This window comes from Mesoplodon mirus (assembly GCF_964341445.2).
Source record: "Mesoplodon mirus genome assembly, chromosome: 2".
Lineage (NCBI taxonomy): Eukaryota > Metazoa > Chordata > Mammalia > Artiodactyla > Ziphiidae > Mesoplodon > Mesoplodon mirus.
In genome coordinates, this window is record NC_138977.1 from 109,955,521 (window position 1) to 109,971,161 (window position 15,641).

Here is a 15,641-nt window from a genome sequence, read left to right on the forward strand (position 1 = left end):
CGCCCCACGCAAGTCCTGTTTCTTAACAGCCTCGTGGCCAATGTCAGGGAGCAGGGCAGGAGAAGTTACCCAGTGGACTTTGTGTTGCTGTTTCAGGTGGGATGTGCTCCAATGCTCTTTCTGCATCTCCTTCTTGTTGCTGTCAGAGACCTGCCACTCTGCTCAGAGACATATTCTTGTGCCAGCTGCACAGTTTTTTTGTTGTTTTTTTTGGTTTGTTTTTTTACGGTACGTGGGCCTCTCACTGCCACGGCCTCTCCCGTTGCAGAGCACAGGCTCCGGACGCGCAGGCTCAGCGGCCATGGCTCACGGGCCCAGCCACTCCGTGGCATGTGGGATCTTCCCAGACCGGGGCATGAACCCACGTCCCCTGCATCGGCAGGCGGACTCTCAACCACTGCGCCACCAGGGAAGCCCCAGCTGCACAGTTTTACTTTGAAGATTCATACTAATTTGCTCATCACCCAGAAGACAGCGATCTCTTGAGACTGAAGTGGAAACATTTTATAAAACTTCAGCCAAAGAATGAAGTTTTAAAAAGTTCTTTTCTTGTTTGTTTCAGCTATCATAAGGTCTTGCTTTCTAGAATTATTGACAGAACTGTCAATTCAGTTTGGGAGGTATAAAAGCTAATATTTGTGACAATCTTGGGTAAATGTCTTTGTGTTGAGAATAAGTACACCAGGAGTGTGAGAGTTACCTGCCAGGGTGTGTGCTGGGCAGGGAGAAGGTGACTAAGGTCATAGTAATATTACCATCAAATCTAGGACTCACAGGGCTGCCCTCCTTGGCAGTGATGCTCTTTAAAGTTCGTGTAGTTTAGAAATGGTGGACAAAAGCCCTTATTTTCTTTAAGGAAGAAAATCTAAACAAGCTATGTCTTAGAATTTATTTTTGATGGGTCAATCACTTACCACAAAATCCAATGTAACAAAAAATTCATATTATGGTAGCATAAAAGTTGTGACAGATTCTCAACTTCTGATCATTTTGGGAAAGCAAGGAATTAGTCCAGTTGAAAAATACCTGAGCCTGTTTTCCTAATTTCCAGCTATGCTTTTGCTGATAGAGATCAATGGGAAAGTATAGCTTTGCCAGCCTTAGATGGAGAAGGTCAAGGGTGCTTATAAATATATTTTAAAGTATCATTAGTGTCTATAAAGGAAGAAAAAAAAAGAAGGTCCTGGAGCCAGTAGGAAATCAGCCAGTTTTTAAGCTGGCTGTCCACTTCAGCTTACTGAAAATAAAGGAAGGAAATTGTACAAATGCTCTTCACAAGTCCAGGATGATTTATATCAGGAGAAGGCATACAAAAGTTTTACTTTTTATTCTTTTCTCCGCCTCGCCTATTACCATTACAATAAAAATTCTTCTGACAAAAAATACACTTATTGTTTATTATGAAGATCCCAATAGAGTTTATCACTTTTGGATCTGAGTCACATTTAGTCCCCCACCTTCCTCCCCCTCCCCCTTTTGTCAGATGTTGGTTTTGTAGGCAGTGGAGAACCTTTCCAGGATTCTTCCCTCATGTAGATAGTTTCTGTGGGAAGGCAAGCACATGAGCGTCAGTGCACGCAGTAGGCCCTCGGGAATGTTGGACCAGAGTGGTTTTCATGTGGTTTGCAGTGAGGCCCGAGAGGGGCATGCAGTCCCCTTGTAGTGGAAGGTCATGGCCATGGTCCTCCTTTCCCTTCCATTTTCTATCACTGCCCAGCAGAAAGTAAGACCCCCTACAAGGGAGGAAGGAGGAAGTCCTCGATCTCCAAATCAGACATACAGTGAGTAGTCGTTGGCAGGAATTCACACTTGGGGCCCCTAATGAAGCAGGTGGGCAGCAGCTCCAGAGACCCCCAACCAAATCCTCACACAGCACCTCTGCCCTTTGTGCTTCGGTCTCCGCACATTTTAACAGTCAGTCCTACAAAGTGAAATGCACCAATCTCCAAAGTCAAGGGCTTTGAGCACACACACGAAGTCTTTTCAATGAAGCATCATCTTTTTTTTTTCCTGCTCATTTTCTTGGTGAATTTAGGTTTTCTTACCAAGACCTAAAAGGTCCAGTCTGACATTTCAGCCATTTCTTGTTAAAGCTGTGTGGGTACCATGTGTTTGTGTGTGTGCACGATTCCTGACTGAGTAAATTTCTTCCAGTGCGTGTGTCCATCCTAGCAGAAGATATAGCCCAGCAGGCCTTGAGCACTGCTGCTACTTTACTTCACATCATGAATATTCAGAGGCTGCAGTCGTTGAGGACTCAGGTGGCAAAAATAGTAAGGCGATGGAAGCACACCCTGACATGAACGCCAAGTCCACATTTCAGCGACTCAGAACCCCTGACCACAGCACAGATTTCCCATTCTCTGACCCTCGGACCTCAGAAGAGGAGAGTCCTGGGGACTCCTCTGAATCGGGCATCTGTTCCATACACCAACATGCTCACGGCTTGCTGTATGATGTGTTGTAATCAGCATGTTGTTTGTAAAAGACAACAGGCCCTTCTGTGCATCCTCCCCCATAAAATGCATTTAGACTGATAGTTCAGCATAAAGGACACACTGTTGAGACGGGCAATGCATGCATTGTTTTCCCCATCATGCAGTCAGTATCTCCATAGCAAAATCGAGTGTCTTCTGTGAAATCTTATTTTATATATTTTGTCACCATCAGCAGTTACACTAAAGTAGGAACTGCTCCATTCTATTATGGGTTAAATTCTGCTCTGTGCAGACCTAGTGGTGATGTATAAATTGCAGCCCTGTCTCTTTTTCGAAGGATTCTAAAATAGGTTTTCAGAATTAGTGCTGGATTTTTGCTCCTGCATGTGTGGTGACTCTTGATTTTTTCCTTTCGGAGAAGCCTCCTTTGCAGCATTCCCCCTTCCGAGGAATCACTTAGACACTTCCAGCTGGTGGCAGGGGATACAGCCATAATACAGCTTCCTCTGTCCCAGCTGTCTTTTTCACTACGCTAAATGCATTACGATGGCTGCACTCTCGTGTAAAGGTTCAGGTAGAGGGAGGTGTAGGATGAAGTCTGGAGACCGCCGTTGGGGTTTTTAAGGCTTCAGCTTCCCCAGCATCTTGGCATTTTGAATGTCTTCCTGCTTCGGGTCCAAGGTTTCTCTCCACTGATTGAAATGCTGCTGGAAGCCTGATTAAAGGTGCCTAAAGATATCACCTTCTACCAGGAAGCCCTGCGTGCTTGAGAGGATCTTTTTCAATGCATTATGGCCCATGCAGCCTCACAATTAAAGAAAAACAGGGATTTAGAAATCAATGCTGAAGAAGAGACTGAGAAAAAAAGGAAACACCGCAGACGGTCCCGGGATCGGAAGAAAAAGGTAGCTATGTATGCCAGCGCCTAGATCTTGCCTGGATTCTTTTTGTTTTAATCTCCTCTTGGCTTCCGTTAGAAGCATTCGGGGCTATTTTTACATGCTGTGTAGAGTGTAAATTGGGTGTGTAAGTTGGGTGTGTAAATTGGGAACAGATGATAGAAACCCTATGGTGGACAACTGGTGTAGGGTGGGCAAGGCAAGGGAAGATTTTACCCTGTGTGGGGATGATTGCAGTGCTCATGCGGAAGGCTTGCACTTTACATAGGCATGGGCGTGCTTCCATGACACAGAAAGGAGTTGTAAGGGAGTTAAAAGGAGTTTCTTTCCAGCCTGGTCAAGGTGAAATGCACTGCGGTGACAGGATTGAGGGAGAGGCTGGAGAACCAGCCTTTTTACTTCTTACAGTTCTGTCTCGTGGAAAAGGAGCTTTTGTGCTAGAACTGTGTCACATATGTGCATTTCTCAGGCAGATCTGTGACCTTAAAGATACAGCAGAAAAGTCATTTCCTGCTTTGTTGGTTTTGGTTTGTTTGTTTGTTTCTTCTTTCCTTCTGCCTCTCGTTTCAATAAGGTAGGTTTTTAGGTAGGTTGTGCAATGGAAATAAACTGCTGGAAATAACTTTCTTTTGTTAAATACAGCTAAAACCAGAGAGGTTGGTCTTTCTCTGCTGGCTAAGAGTGATTATCCTGAATGCAGGAACTCCCGTGACATGGCAGGGACTTGCAGCCTTCAACACTGATGGCTTTAGATCAAAGCATGGGCATGGATCCTTCTCTACTGATGTTCTAATGCAAGGGAGCAAATAGGAGGACTATTCTAGGTCAGTTGTGTTTTATTACAGCCTGGGAGTACTTACTGTTTGGTGGCTGTGCCCTTAAATATGACTCCTAGAAAGCAACTGGGGGAGTGAGGCCCCAAAACACTCTTCTTCCTTGACAATTAATAAAAATTGACTAAAACTCTGTGATCTGAATAGGTCATAAAGCATTTTTATGTCTCTTTGTGAGAGGTCCCAAAGGAAAGATCATCTTAATTTGCTTTGAGCAGTGATGCCTGTGCTTTGCAAATGACATGCAGATTTCATCCACCACATGCACCTTTTTTCAGGAGTGAGCATGAATGTTTTCAGTGCCTTTGCCATTTTCTTCCAAGTGAGGATCTAGAGAAGAAGCCTCTCTGCCTTTTGTTACCTGGCAGACTTTCTGAGACTGAGTTTGGAGGGCTGCAGTGGTTCTGCTGCAAGAGGTTAAATATAGATGGTTCCTGCTTCAGGATTCTTGTAAATAAACTTCTTGAAGGTATTTTCATGGAAGTACAAGCTTAAGTTAGGAAATTCTCCACAAGTGTATTTCAAAGCCTCGCACAGCAGAGCTGTTGTGAGATTGCCATGGTTTGCTAGGTTCTGGTCTAATTTTACTGAAGTTAGGTTTGTCTGTGGGTTGGTCACTAGTTTTGACCCCTCTCTGCACATCTCCCCCCGACCCCAACTCCATGGTAAGCTAGCTTCTGAGAAACACGAGGACAGGAACATAAATCTGTATAAAGATACAGTTTCGTCATTAATGTCAATACTGTACTTAAGAGTCAAGCCAGGCTTATGGATAGCAGTTTCCTGTGGGAGCAATGACAGGTCTGTTGCTTGTGCCTCGTCCCCTATTTGACTTGGAAGCAAAAGAGGGAAAGGGTGAGGCAAAGGGAGTTTCTGGGGTCACTGAGCTGAAGCAAATGCTTTGTGGACCAAAATGCTTTGTTATGAGTACAACAGAGTCTGTCCAATGTAAATCTCTTAGCAACCAGAAGGGAACATGGAGAAATATCAATATCGCTATTGTCAGTGTGCAGGCAGATTTAAATGTTTTGTTCTCAGGGCACTCACAGAGGAGATCTAGAAAGGGGCTGGTGGATAACACTTTCATTGCTGATGTGCTTGTTAATTCATAACACAATATAGTGTGTATATTCCCTATCAAAGGTACCTGTATTACAGAAGATTTAATAGTCATAGTCAAATGATCGCATGGACTACTTCTAATTTGCAAAGTTAAGATTAAACAACTTTGAAGACACAATCTAGATCTCCTTCCGTGACATAGCATATGTAGCACTTACTCTCTCCAGAGTGAATTGTTTCAACTTTGAGTTTCTTTTTCCTACCTTTTCCCAAAATCCTAATTCAGGCTTCTGGGCTACTTTGTTCCATGTTGTCAGCCCCATGTCAATTGGAAAAGCTGCTTTTAAATATGTTGTGGGTTGCTATGGGAATCACTGCTCTTGCTCATATGCAGAAATATCCTCTAGGATCTTTTAATTACATAAAGGAAGAGTGAGCACTCTCATAAAATCACCAAACACAAAAGAAACACTTAAAGAGTATCTAGTTTATAAAATAAGGAATTTGACTCATGGTACCCCTGCAATTCAGGTTTGAGCAAGCCGAAGATGAACCTTTCTTGATTATATCTCTATGACACAGAATCATACAGTACGGGACGTTACTAAGCATTATAATCAAATCATAATACACGTGTCAAATGAACATTGGATTCAGGTTTCATCAGTTTTTTTAAACCCAGTGAGTTGCACATTTGGATATTTTGAATATTGAGAACCATGAATAAGTGATTAGCTGTCAAAAAGTAGGAAACTTCTAGGAATTTATAGTTAGTTGAATTTTAATAATGATATATTTTCTTCTTGGCATCGCAACTTCCGTGTCAAGAAAAAGAAAACCTTCCTGTTTGTTAAAAGGAAATTCATCTAGATAGATGAACCCTTAATCATTTTATCGTCAAGTTTTCTGACTTTAAGCAAAAAAAAAAAGTTTCAGTGAGTATCTAGTGTAAAAGTTCCTTACCCACACTTCCCATTTCCCTTCCCTGATACATTTTCCCCTTCATTCTCCTTCCCTCCTGATGGGCTTAGTTTGGCAGCAAGTGGGAGGCGTGACAAAGGTAGACAGCACCTTTGGGCGGGTCCGTATTGGATCCATGCCCTCACTAAGCAACTTGAAGGGAGGAACTCTGTATCTCCTGCACCCAGCAGGTCCCTGGCGCACAGGTGGTGGTCAGTAGAGGGTCCAAGCCACCATGAACCCACAAGGGTTAGAATCACAAACGCTCTTCAGCCCCATAATTTCCTTGTTGCTGTTGGCTTCTGGTGCCCTATTACCTACATGGTTTGCCCTCTCTCCACATAAGCTATAAAATACATTTCAATATGGAGGAGTTTTAGGAGAATTGACCTTTATTTATTCAATATTTTTTATGTATGCTTGTATGTACTTAATACGTCCTGTCCAAAAAAAAAAAAAAAAAAAAAAGCAACAACTTTGAGATGACCATGAAAATTTATACTAAAAAAAAGAAACATTTATGGAATTCCCTTCTCTCTATATATGACTGACACAGGAGTATACTAGGATAAAGTGGCAATTCTATGATTAATATCCTTTCTGATTATTGGTGTCAAACTCATACAGCTATTTAGTGGCAAAGCAGGAGTGACTATTCACTGCTTCATTTTTGCATTCATGCATTCATTCAGTAAATATTTATTGAGTGATTTCTGGCATCAGGCGCTGCATTCCCCATTGGAGACAAAGCTAAACAAGGCACAGTGGCCACAGTATGGTAGCTCCCTGCAGAGGGGGGAGGAAGAGAAGAGCACCATTAAGTACCCTACAAATAAGGAGCCACAGCAAGACCCCCAGTTCAACTCGAATGGGCTCACAGAAGGTTCTCAGCATAGCTGGACCTTGGAGGAGGAGTGAGTGAGATAGACAAGCAGAAGGACAGGAATCCCAGGCCCACAGTTGTTCAAGTATGAGAGAACATTCAGGTGTGTGAGAAACAAATGGTATTTTGGAGAAAGGGGGATATGAGTATATGGCGGGAAAAATGGCTGGAAAAGTAGTCAGGGGCCAGGTCACGAAAGTCTTTGTATGCCATCTTACGGGATTGGAAATTAACCTGCTCAAAGGAGAGAGGGACTTAAATCACCTTTGGTGGTGATGGTAGGGAGAGGAGACCGAAGAATTTTCTGAGTTTAGAACCATCCCTCAAGCATCAGTGTTGTAGACAGCAGCTGGGAAAGCCGTCAGGAAGCACCGATGGTGATGCAGGCATGAGAGATGCTGAGGGTCTGAACCAGGGCAGAGACGATGCCAATGGAGAAGCGGGTGTTGCATACGAGAGATATTTAGAGGAAGACTCAGTAGAACTTGGCAGTGGATTGTGTGTAGGATGTGAGAGGGAGAGATCGGATTCTAGGGTAACTGCCAAGTTTCTGGCTTGAAGCGGAAGATGAAGAATTAAATTTCCCAGATTCATTTCTTTCCTCCCAGGACATTTCTTGACCTCTTAAAAAATGCACCAGGTAGGGTGTTAAATTGCTTTTTTAGGTGGAGGCACATTTAATCTTCACAACAACTCTGCAAAGAAAGTATTTCTATTATCCCCATTTTACAGATGAGAAAACTTAGGCATGAGCCTTTAAGCTCTTCCCTCAAAGTCTCCACACTAATTCATGATAGAGCTGAGATTGCAACTTGGGTAGCCTAACTGTCTAGCTTGTGTTCTTAACTACTACACTATACAGTGTATGTAGTTAATATTTCACAGCTACACATCAAAGTGGGCTTGAGTCAGAGAATCTTCTAAAAGATAAGCTATTTTCTAAACATCTGGAACCTTGAATAACAGGCTTTATATCTCTAAGTAACCCAGTATCATAGTGAGTCTCTTTTTCTTACCCTCTGAAATAGATTTTAATGTTTTACCTTAGGAATTTCTTTTTTTTAATTTTGAAAAATAAAGTGAAAAATTAACAACACCAGGATATCAAATCCTCAAAGACATGTTGCTGTAATAACATAACAGTGTCTTAGGTGCTTGCTGTATACCAGGCAGTGTGCAGAGTGAGTCCCATGGACTATCCTATTTTTTTCTCACAACTTTTCTATGAGGCAGGTATTATTTTCATCCCCATTTTTCATAGCTCAAACCACGCTTAAAGAGACTACATAACTTGCCTGAGGTTATATGGCTAGTAACTGGAGGGCCTAGACTTAAACTTGGGTCATAGGACTTTGGAATCTGTCAGTCTGGGTTTATTGTGATGAAACTCTCTCCGTCTCTTTAAGAGTTAAAGCAACTGAAGGATTTGAGAACAGATTTCGGGAGACCTGAACTACTGAGTGTGATCTCTTGCCACAGAAGCTTGGTGCTTGCTGACATTTTACAGGCTCTCCCATGCCTGGTTACCTAGGTACCTGGGGTACCTATGATGTGAGATGCCAGGCAGGGTGAGGCATTTACTGCAGCACCTGGACTTTGGGGAAGAGGATTGTATGGACCTTTCTAGGACAAAGGGAACCTAGTCTGTTTCCTGCTTTGCCGAGTCCATAGACTCCAGACATCTAGGGAGCCCGGTTTCTCTTTCAACATACTTGACACTCTGCACTGTAATTATGTGTTTACATATGTGTCCTACCCAGGAAACTATGAGCTCCTTGAGTGCAGAGGTGGTGTCATACTCACCTACTACCAAACTGAGGCTTGCAGAGTAGGTGGTTCAGTGAGAGGGTGGGGGGAAGGGAAGGGAGAGAGGGAGAAAGGTGGCTGGGTGGCTGGCAGGACGGATGGGTGGAGGAGAGGCAGTATCATGCTTCGGAACATGGACTGTAGGGTCAGACTGAGTTCAAGTGCGGGTGCTGTCACTTAGCTGCTGTGTTCTTGGGGGCTTTATTTAACCTTTCGATGCCTTAGTCTCTTCACCTGCAAAATGAAAACAATGATACTGTGTACTTAACCACAGGGTTGTAATAAGATGTCAGTGAATTAGTATTGGAACAGCGCTTGGCACAAAGTAAGAGTCATAGAGTGGTAGTTGTTGTGTCTGTTCATAATGGACAGACACATAAACAGAAGAATGAATGGACTGTTTCCAACCTGAGGCTTCAAGAAGGATTGTGCCAACACGTCAACTCACTGAGGCAGGGCAGGTAAGCTCCCTATAGGAGGAGCACATCGGGCTGCTGCCCTGTCTCCACTCTTCCCCATTTGGAAAAGGATGGATGGAAGAAGGCTTAGCTCACTCATAGGAAAGGCTGTAAACCTTGGTCCTTTGGTGTGCCAGAGATTTAGGCGTCGGGAGGCAGTTCAGTAAGACTTGTCAGCCGATTGGTTCTCTGTACTCTGTTACCATGATGGTACATTTTTTTTCCTCAGTAAAGTCATCTGTTCGTTTAAAAAAAACAAAAAACTTAATGCATTAGATTAGAGCCAAAATAACTCATACCCTTATACTGAACATAGATCGGGAATGATTTTATAGCAGTGTATCATAATGTGATTAATTATGGCTTCAAAATTATTGCTTATAACCTAGTACTACAAAATGAATGTATATAATACTTCTCCCCAATAAAGCCAAAAACTTAAAACACTGGCTTGCTCTTGATCAATTACCTTTATAACCAGTACAGGATCATGTTAGGGATAAATTCTACATTTATTCATGTCCAAATATGTTATTTTAAAGTTCTTTTTGTTAGTTTTGTCGCCAACATACTGCAGCAATTGAACTGTTTCTTCCTCACTCTCCAGGCCCTTGGTCTTCTCTGTCTTTTAATTTTCCTTTGGCATGATGGTATATTATTGTGTGTGTATGTGTGTTTTATTGAATTTCAATATGGAAAAGTGTTACCTTTTCATAGGTGTGCTTGAGAAAAATGAGGATTTGACAGTGTTTTAGTTCTTTACAGTTATAAGAAAAGTTTGCATTAATCATATCACATTTTACCTGCATCTGTTCATTTAATACAAATGTACTGTGCACCTCCATTGTGCCTGTCCCTGCACGGGGAACTGGTAAGATAAAGGATGGAAGCTATAGGTCCATCTACTTGCTCTCTTTGGGATTCTGCTTGTATTACTCTACACAGGTCGGGGTGAAGGACCGAATTAGAAAATGAGTATTTTTTAGTGGGCCTCCAATGTGCTGAGTGCCTTTTGCATTCCTCATCTTATTTGAACTTATGTCAACACTATTCCATAATGTTATCCACATGTACAGAGGTATTAGCCTAAGCTTAAGTTTGTTATGTAACTTGCCTCAGTTACAGAAATAGCTGCTGGGCTTAAGACCAAGGTCTCTGTGGTTGTAAGTCCCTTGCTTGGGCCATCAGAACCTCTACAGAAGAGATTTTTTTAAGGGAGGTTCTTATTAATAGACATCTATGGTGAATTCTTATGTCAAGAGAAGAGTTATCACCTTTGAAATGTTAAAAGTTATTTAGTAATTGGGATTTTTATAAATTAATCATTTAAATTTAACTGCAAAGTCTAAATATTGTGTAAACCATTACACTTAAGTTAGTGTAATTCTACATTTAAAAGAATTTTTAAGGGAAATTCAGTCACTGAAAAAAAAAAAAGAATCATTAGCTTATACCTATTGACTAATATATAGGTTAAATATTGAAATGTCTAAATACAGTGTTACACTGTCAGTTACATAATCCAAACTTTATTCTAGAGATATTTCTATAGAAAAGTAACATTTGGAAACGCAGTCTGCTCTAATTTTACCCAAATCGTTGTTTCTAGTTTGTACAAATGAAAAGCAGAAGAGTTGAAAGCAAAGCAATGGAAATCAAGCTTGAATCTTTTACATATAAATCACATTTTTCTGGCGCTTATCCCATTCACTCAAGATTATGCTTTCCTGGACCCAAAGTGGTGTCATGAACTAGAAAACTCCATCATTGCCACATATAGGAGCTGCCTATAAAATGTGAAGATTTCAATTTAGATTTAGTTGGTTCCAGTGAATTATTTCTCAGTCTTAGGTGGCCTTCCACTAATGAGGATCATATCACCAGTTCTGTTTGAATTTAGATGAAGCCCATGAGAATGGGTAGAGACTAATGTTCATATCTGCCAGCTCTGGGGCTTGCCTTTAGGCAGAACAAAAGGCAACTAGCACCATCACCATATGAGAAGGATGTGCGGACTGCGTGGAAAAGAACTGGGAGAGAGGAGTTGGCTAGAGAGGGTTGGATAGAAAGAAGCCCAAGATTTTCTAGTGACTGGAAGTCAGTGACATGGAAACATTTATAATTTACATGTAGATGCCCAAGACCCTTGTGATGTTAATATAAACAGCATTATTTTATCCTAATGAAAGATAATTTTGTAAGAACTCTAGACAGTGGAAGAGGTAAATGGTCAGTTTTGTTTAGCAGAGGATTAAAAACAAAGTAGGCAAGCAATAAGGAGAAAGATGTGGGGAGAGGGCTAAGTACTACAATTCATGGTTCTGGAAAGAATGCGCTTTGGGGCTAGATGTGAGTTCATATTGGCAACCACTTCTGATTAGCTGTGTGGCCTTAAACTAAATTTCTTTGGGCTTCAGTTTCCACCATGGTCAAATGGGGCTATTAATCCTTTACTTGCCTACATATCATTAAGAGTAGAAATACCGTAAAGGCGTTTTGCCAAGTTCCTGGCATAAAGGGAGCCCTTACAAGGTCTCCTAGCTTCCCTTATAGTGTGGGCTCTCAAATGTAATCAAGTGACTGTAGCCAAGAAGGAGGCAGAGGAACTGAGAAAAAAAAAAGGGAATGTTTTGAAGAAGCTTTACACCCAGGAAGTACTCAAATTATTTGATGAGTGAAATTTTACTCATAGACTTGTATCCTCAAACAGTCATTTGAGTCCTGCAGTTCAGCTCTGCAAACTTTTCTGTAGCCCTCAGGGAGTTGACATCTGTCATTTTGAGAAATCCTCCCAAAGACTCATATGTTAAATACATTTTCCATTCATTAACACTATTATTAATTAGCTTCTCTCAGTAGTTAAATGATAGCCTAGGTAGATATTAAAGAAAGCTTAAGAACCACATGTACACATAGAGGCATCAGATAATTCTTTTAGCGAATGAACTTTATTTTGCAGATTTGGGCATGAAGGTTGAAATATTTATAGAGGGAAAGTACTTAATTGGGCTGAATGAAACAATCTTCACTGGAGAGTTTATACATTATAATTAATGAGAAGAAACAAAATGTTACCTGTACAATATGTCTATAAGATACGTATACTGTATTTCATTACCAAGTAAATTATCACCCCTTCTAGGGAGCATGGCCATTAAAGAGAGTTGCAGGATAGTTGGGGACCAAAGGAAGAGTGGATAATCTGGCCAGTATAAGGTCATCACCTTTTATACCTGGTTTCAGAACCCAAAGTGGCCTGTGGACTGTCTTCCTTTACCAGCACATTCTCTTCTCCCTGCTTTCTCACACTGCCACCGGGAAGGTCCTCTACCATTTTCAGTCAGACACAGCATGTTACCCTGCCTTGGACCAGTTCAGTATCTGCCACTTAGAATTACCTGTGTGTTAAAACTCTCTCCTTCACCCTAAACCAAATAGAAAAACCGAACCTGAAACCTGGACTTCTCTCCTAAGACATTTTTATTAAAGACTCTATGTGGTTTTTTCACTTTTTGAAGAGGACTGTATAGTGAGATACTCAACAGCAAAAGTATATGGAATATAATTTACCCTTTCATTTTTCGAGCTATAATTCATTGAGGAACTACCGTGGGCCGGGCAGTCTATCAAGTGCTTTGAGTATCGTATTGAATCCTCATGTATGGGTGGTACTATCCTCATTCTCTGTATTAGGGGAGTTACACTCTGAAAGTTTCAGCAAGCCCAGGCTTGCACAATTAGCAAGTGTAAAGCTCGAGTTCAAACCCAGATCAGCCTGATCACAATTTTCCCAGAATACTGAAATCGATCTTTCCTGGACTATGGAATGCCTTGCTGGGGTTTCTGCCCCCTAGAAAATTCCTAATAGGATGCTTCTTGTGATTTATCTCTTCTCCCACCAAAAGAAAAATACAAAATGGGGCATGGAGCGTGGGAGGGTGGTAATATTGAATGTGATAAATCAATTTACATAACTTCAAGCCACTTTCACTTCACACATTTACTTGAAATGCATCCTACCTTAACAAAGTCATAATCATGCTAATGGTACAATAAAGTAATGTAAATATAATTAATTCCCAAATGTTGGTACTTTGCAAGGTAAGTGGTGAAATCATTTTGTGTTGGCTAATTTCTTGGGTTTTGAAATGAGTATATTCCCACGTGTTTGCTGATGCCTTCCATCTCATGCTTATCATTTTTTAATAAGAAAACTGTGGAAGAAGCTGGTTTTAAATAACCCACTCAGGGCCTCAAAACAGATGAAATTTCAGAGATTAAAAATTAAAATACGGTTTGTAGGATGGTAAGAAATTAACACCAACATCAAAAATCTACTTCAGCTGATGACATAGACAAAATGTTAGAATTTGAGTCACCGTTGCTTTGCCAGATTCTTTTGTCATCATCAGGATAGAAAAGATCTCTTAGGCCTTATGAAGTGATACTCCTTTTTGTCCTTGACAGTAAGAACAGTGGGTAAAAAACTTTAATTTGGGGAGGGGAGTTGGTAAAAATTGGAGTCTCCAAAAATTTTATTAGTTAGAATAGATGATTTTAGGCTTTACTAGCCAGCCTCAGAGTGAATCAACAGGAAACTCGCTAGCAAAAGTTAGGTTCCAACAAGGTCCTACGGTATAGCACAGGGAACTCTGCTCAATGTTTTGTGGCAGCCTGGATGGGAGGGGAGTTTGGGGGAGAATGGATACGTGTATATGTATGGCTGAGTCAGTTTGCTGTGCAACTGAAACTATCACAACCATTGTTAAGCGGCTATACTCCAGTATAAAATAAAAAGTTAGGTTCTATTTACAGTAAAATAATTGGTAGGTGCCCAAGGCTGTTATCTCTGTTAATACTTACATGAACCCTCTGAGTTAGGTGGCTTTATTCTCATTTTGCAGATCAGAAGAATGAGGCTCAGACATTGAATTTATAAGTAACAGAGAGCAAAAAGGAGAGGCAGAACTTGAACCATGGCTGTCAGACTCGAAGGCCTTCCCCCACCCCTATTTCACTGTTCTGCCTACAAATTATTCACCAGTCATATAATCTTCTTGCATTTGGAGAAGTCTTTTACGTTCATTTTTCGTTATTTTATTTTCTAATCAGTTTCTAAATCATTTTTATGCCTCCCTGTCGCCAGTGTTATCATTCATTTGTTTTATGTGATAAGTACTAGATAAGAAGTGCTTTTTAAATAATGATGCATGACTTAAGCTCTATGTTTTTACCTTCCAATGTTACACGGGGACTTTAAGTGTTATTGCAAAGCACAGCAATTTTGAATCAGGTACAAAAAGATCATAACTGACATTCGCACCATGGATTTCCAATAGTCCAGGGAAGCAACATTTGTCCAAGCCATAACCTTGAACAATGCATTTTGTTTTCTATTAGTAAATCTGCAACATGTCCAGTCTCATAATTCCCAGCTACATTCCTGCTACCTGGCTGCTGAGAGGTGAAGGAGAGAGGATGTGCTGGAAGGTTCTGAAGTCACTGAACCCCACACTGCCCACTTCTCCCTCCCTCTCCTGTGAAGACCTGCAAGTGGCTTGGTCACGGCCGCCTAATTCAGCAACATCATGAGTATATTTACTTAGCTCTGTCAACACTCAAAATATATTTGCCCGCCCTTAAGTAACAGGAAGGTAACCATACTGATGTTTAAAAATGCTGAATGCAATTAATTTCTTCCCTTTGAAGAATGGCCATTGTTAACGATCCCCGCTTTACTAGGCCTCTCCGGCTGGCTTCCTTCTTTGCCATCTAAAAATAAATGGTTTCGTTATGCACATTGATTCCATCCACATTCATTCCAAATGGAATTAATGTATTAATACTGGTAATTCAGGCATGTGAAATCCACATATTCACTTGTCTTCATTAGTGTAGGATTAGTGATCCCCGTCATCCTCCTCATTTCCAGGCTGTGATTCGTTTCAAAAGGTTTTGATTGTGCCTTGTCTTAGCTGAAATTGGATCTTTGAGGGTGACCATGAATACATTGAAAATAGGTATTTTCCCTGGTGACTGTGTTATGACCTGGTTAATGTGAGCCCTGGCGGTGATTTTCTGCAGACATTTGGTGTGGTTAAGACAGCTGGGCTTTCTCTTGCTCCTCTGTGTGTGGGTCCAGATCCTGGCCTTTTTCCGAGCTTTCCATGGAGGAGCCTTGTCTTTACTGGCTGGTTGTCATTTGATTTTACATAACATGTTTTAGTGGATTTTCTGTGGGATAAGATTAAAATAATTATGTAGCCATCCATTTGGCATTTGATAAGCATGATCTTTTTATT

The 15,641-nt window shown here is 41.1% G+C and overlaps 1 protein-coding gene across 1 annotated transcript in view; it reads left to right on the forward strand.

The window, feature by feature from the left end:
- The first annotated feature begins 2,825 nt into the window (after nt 1-2,825).
- ANK3 (ankyrin 3) overlaps nt 2,826-15,641 on the forward strand; it is a 337,518-nt gene continuing 324,702 nt past the window's right edge. The window contains exon 1 of the mRNA XM_082643157.1: nt 2,826-3,343. Coding sequence (XP_082499283.1) covers nt 3,230-3,343 — 114 coding nt within the window. The 5' untranslated portion in view covers nt 2,826-3,229. The remainder of the gene's footprint in view (nt 3,344-15,641) is intronic.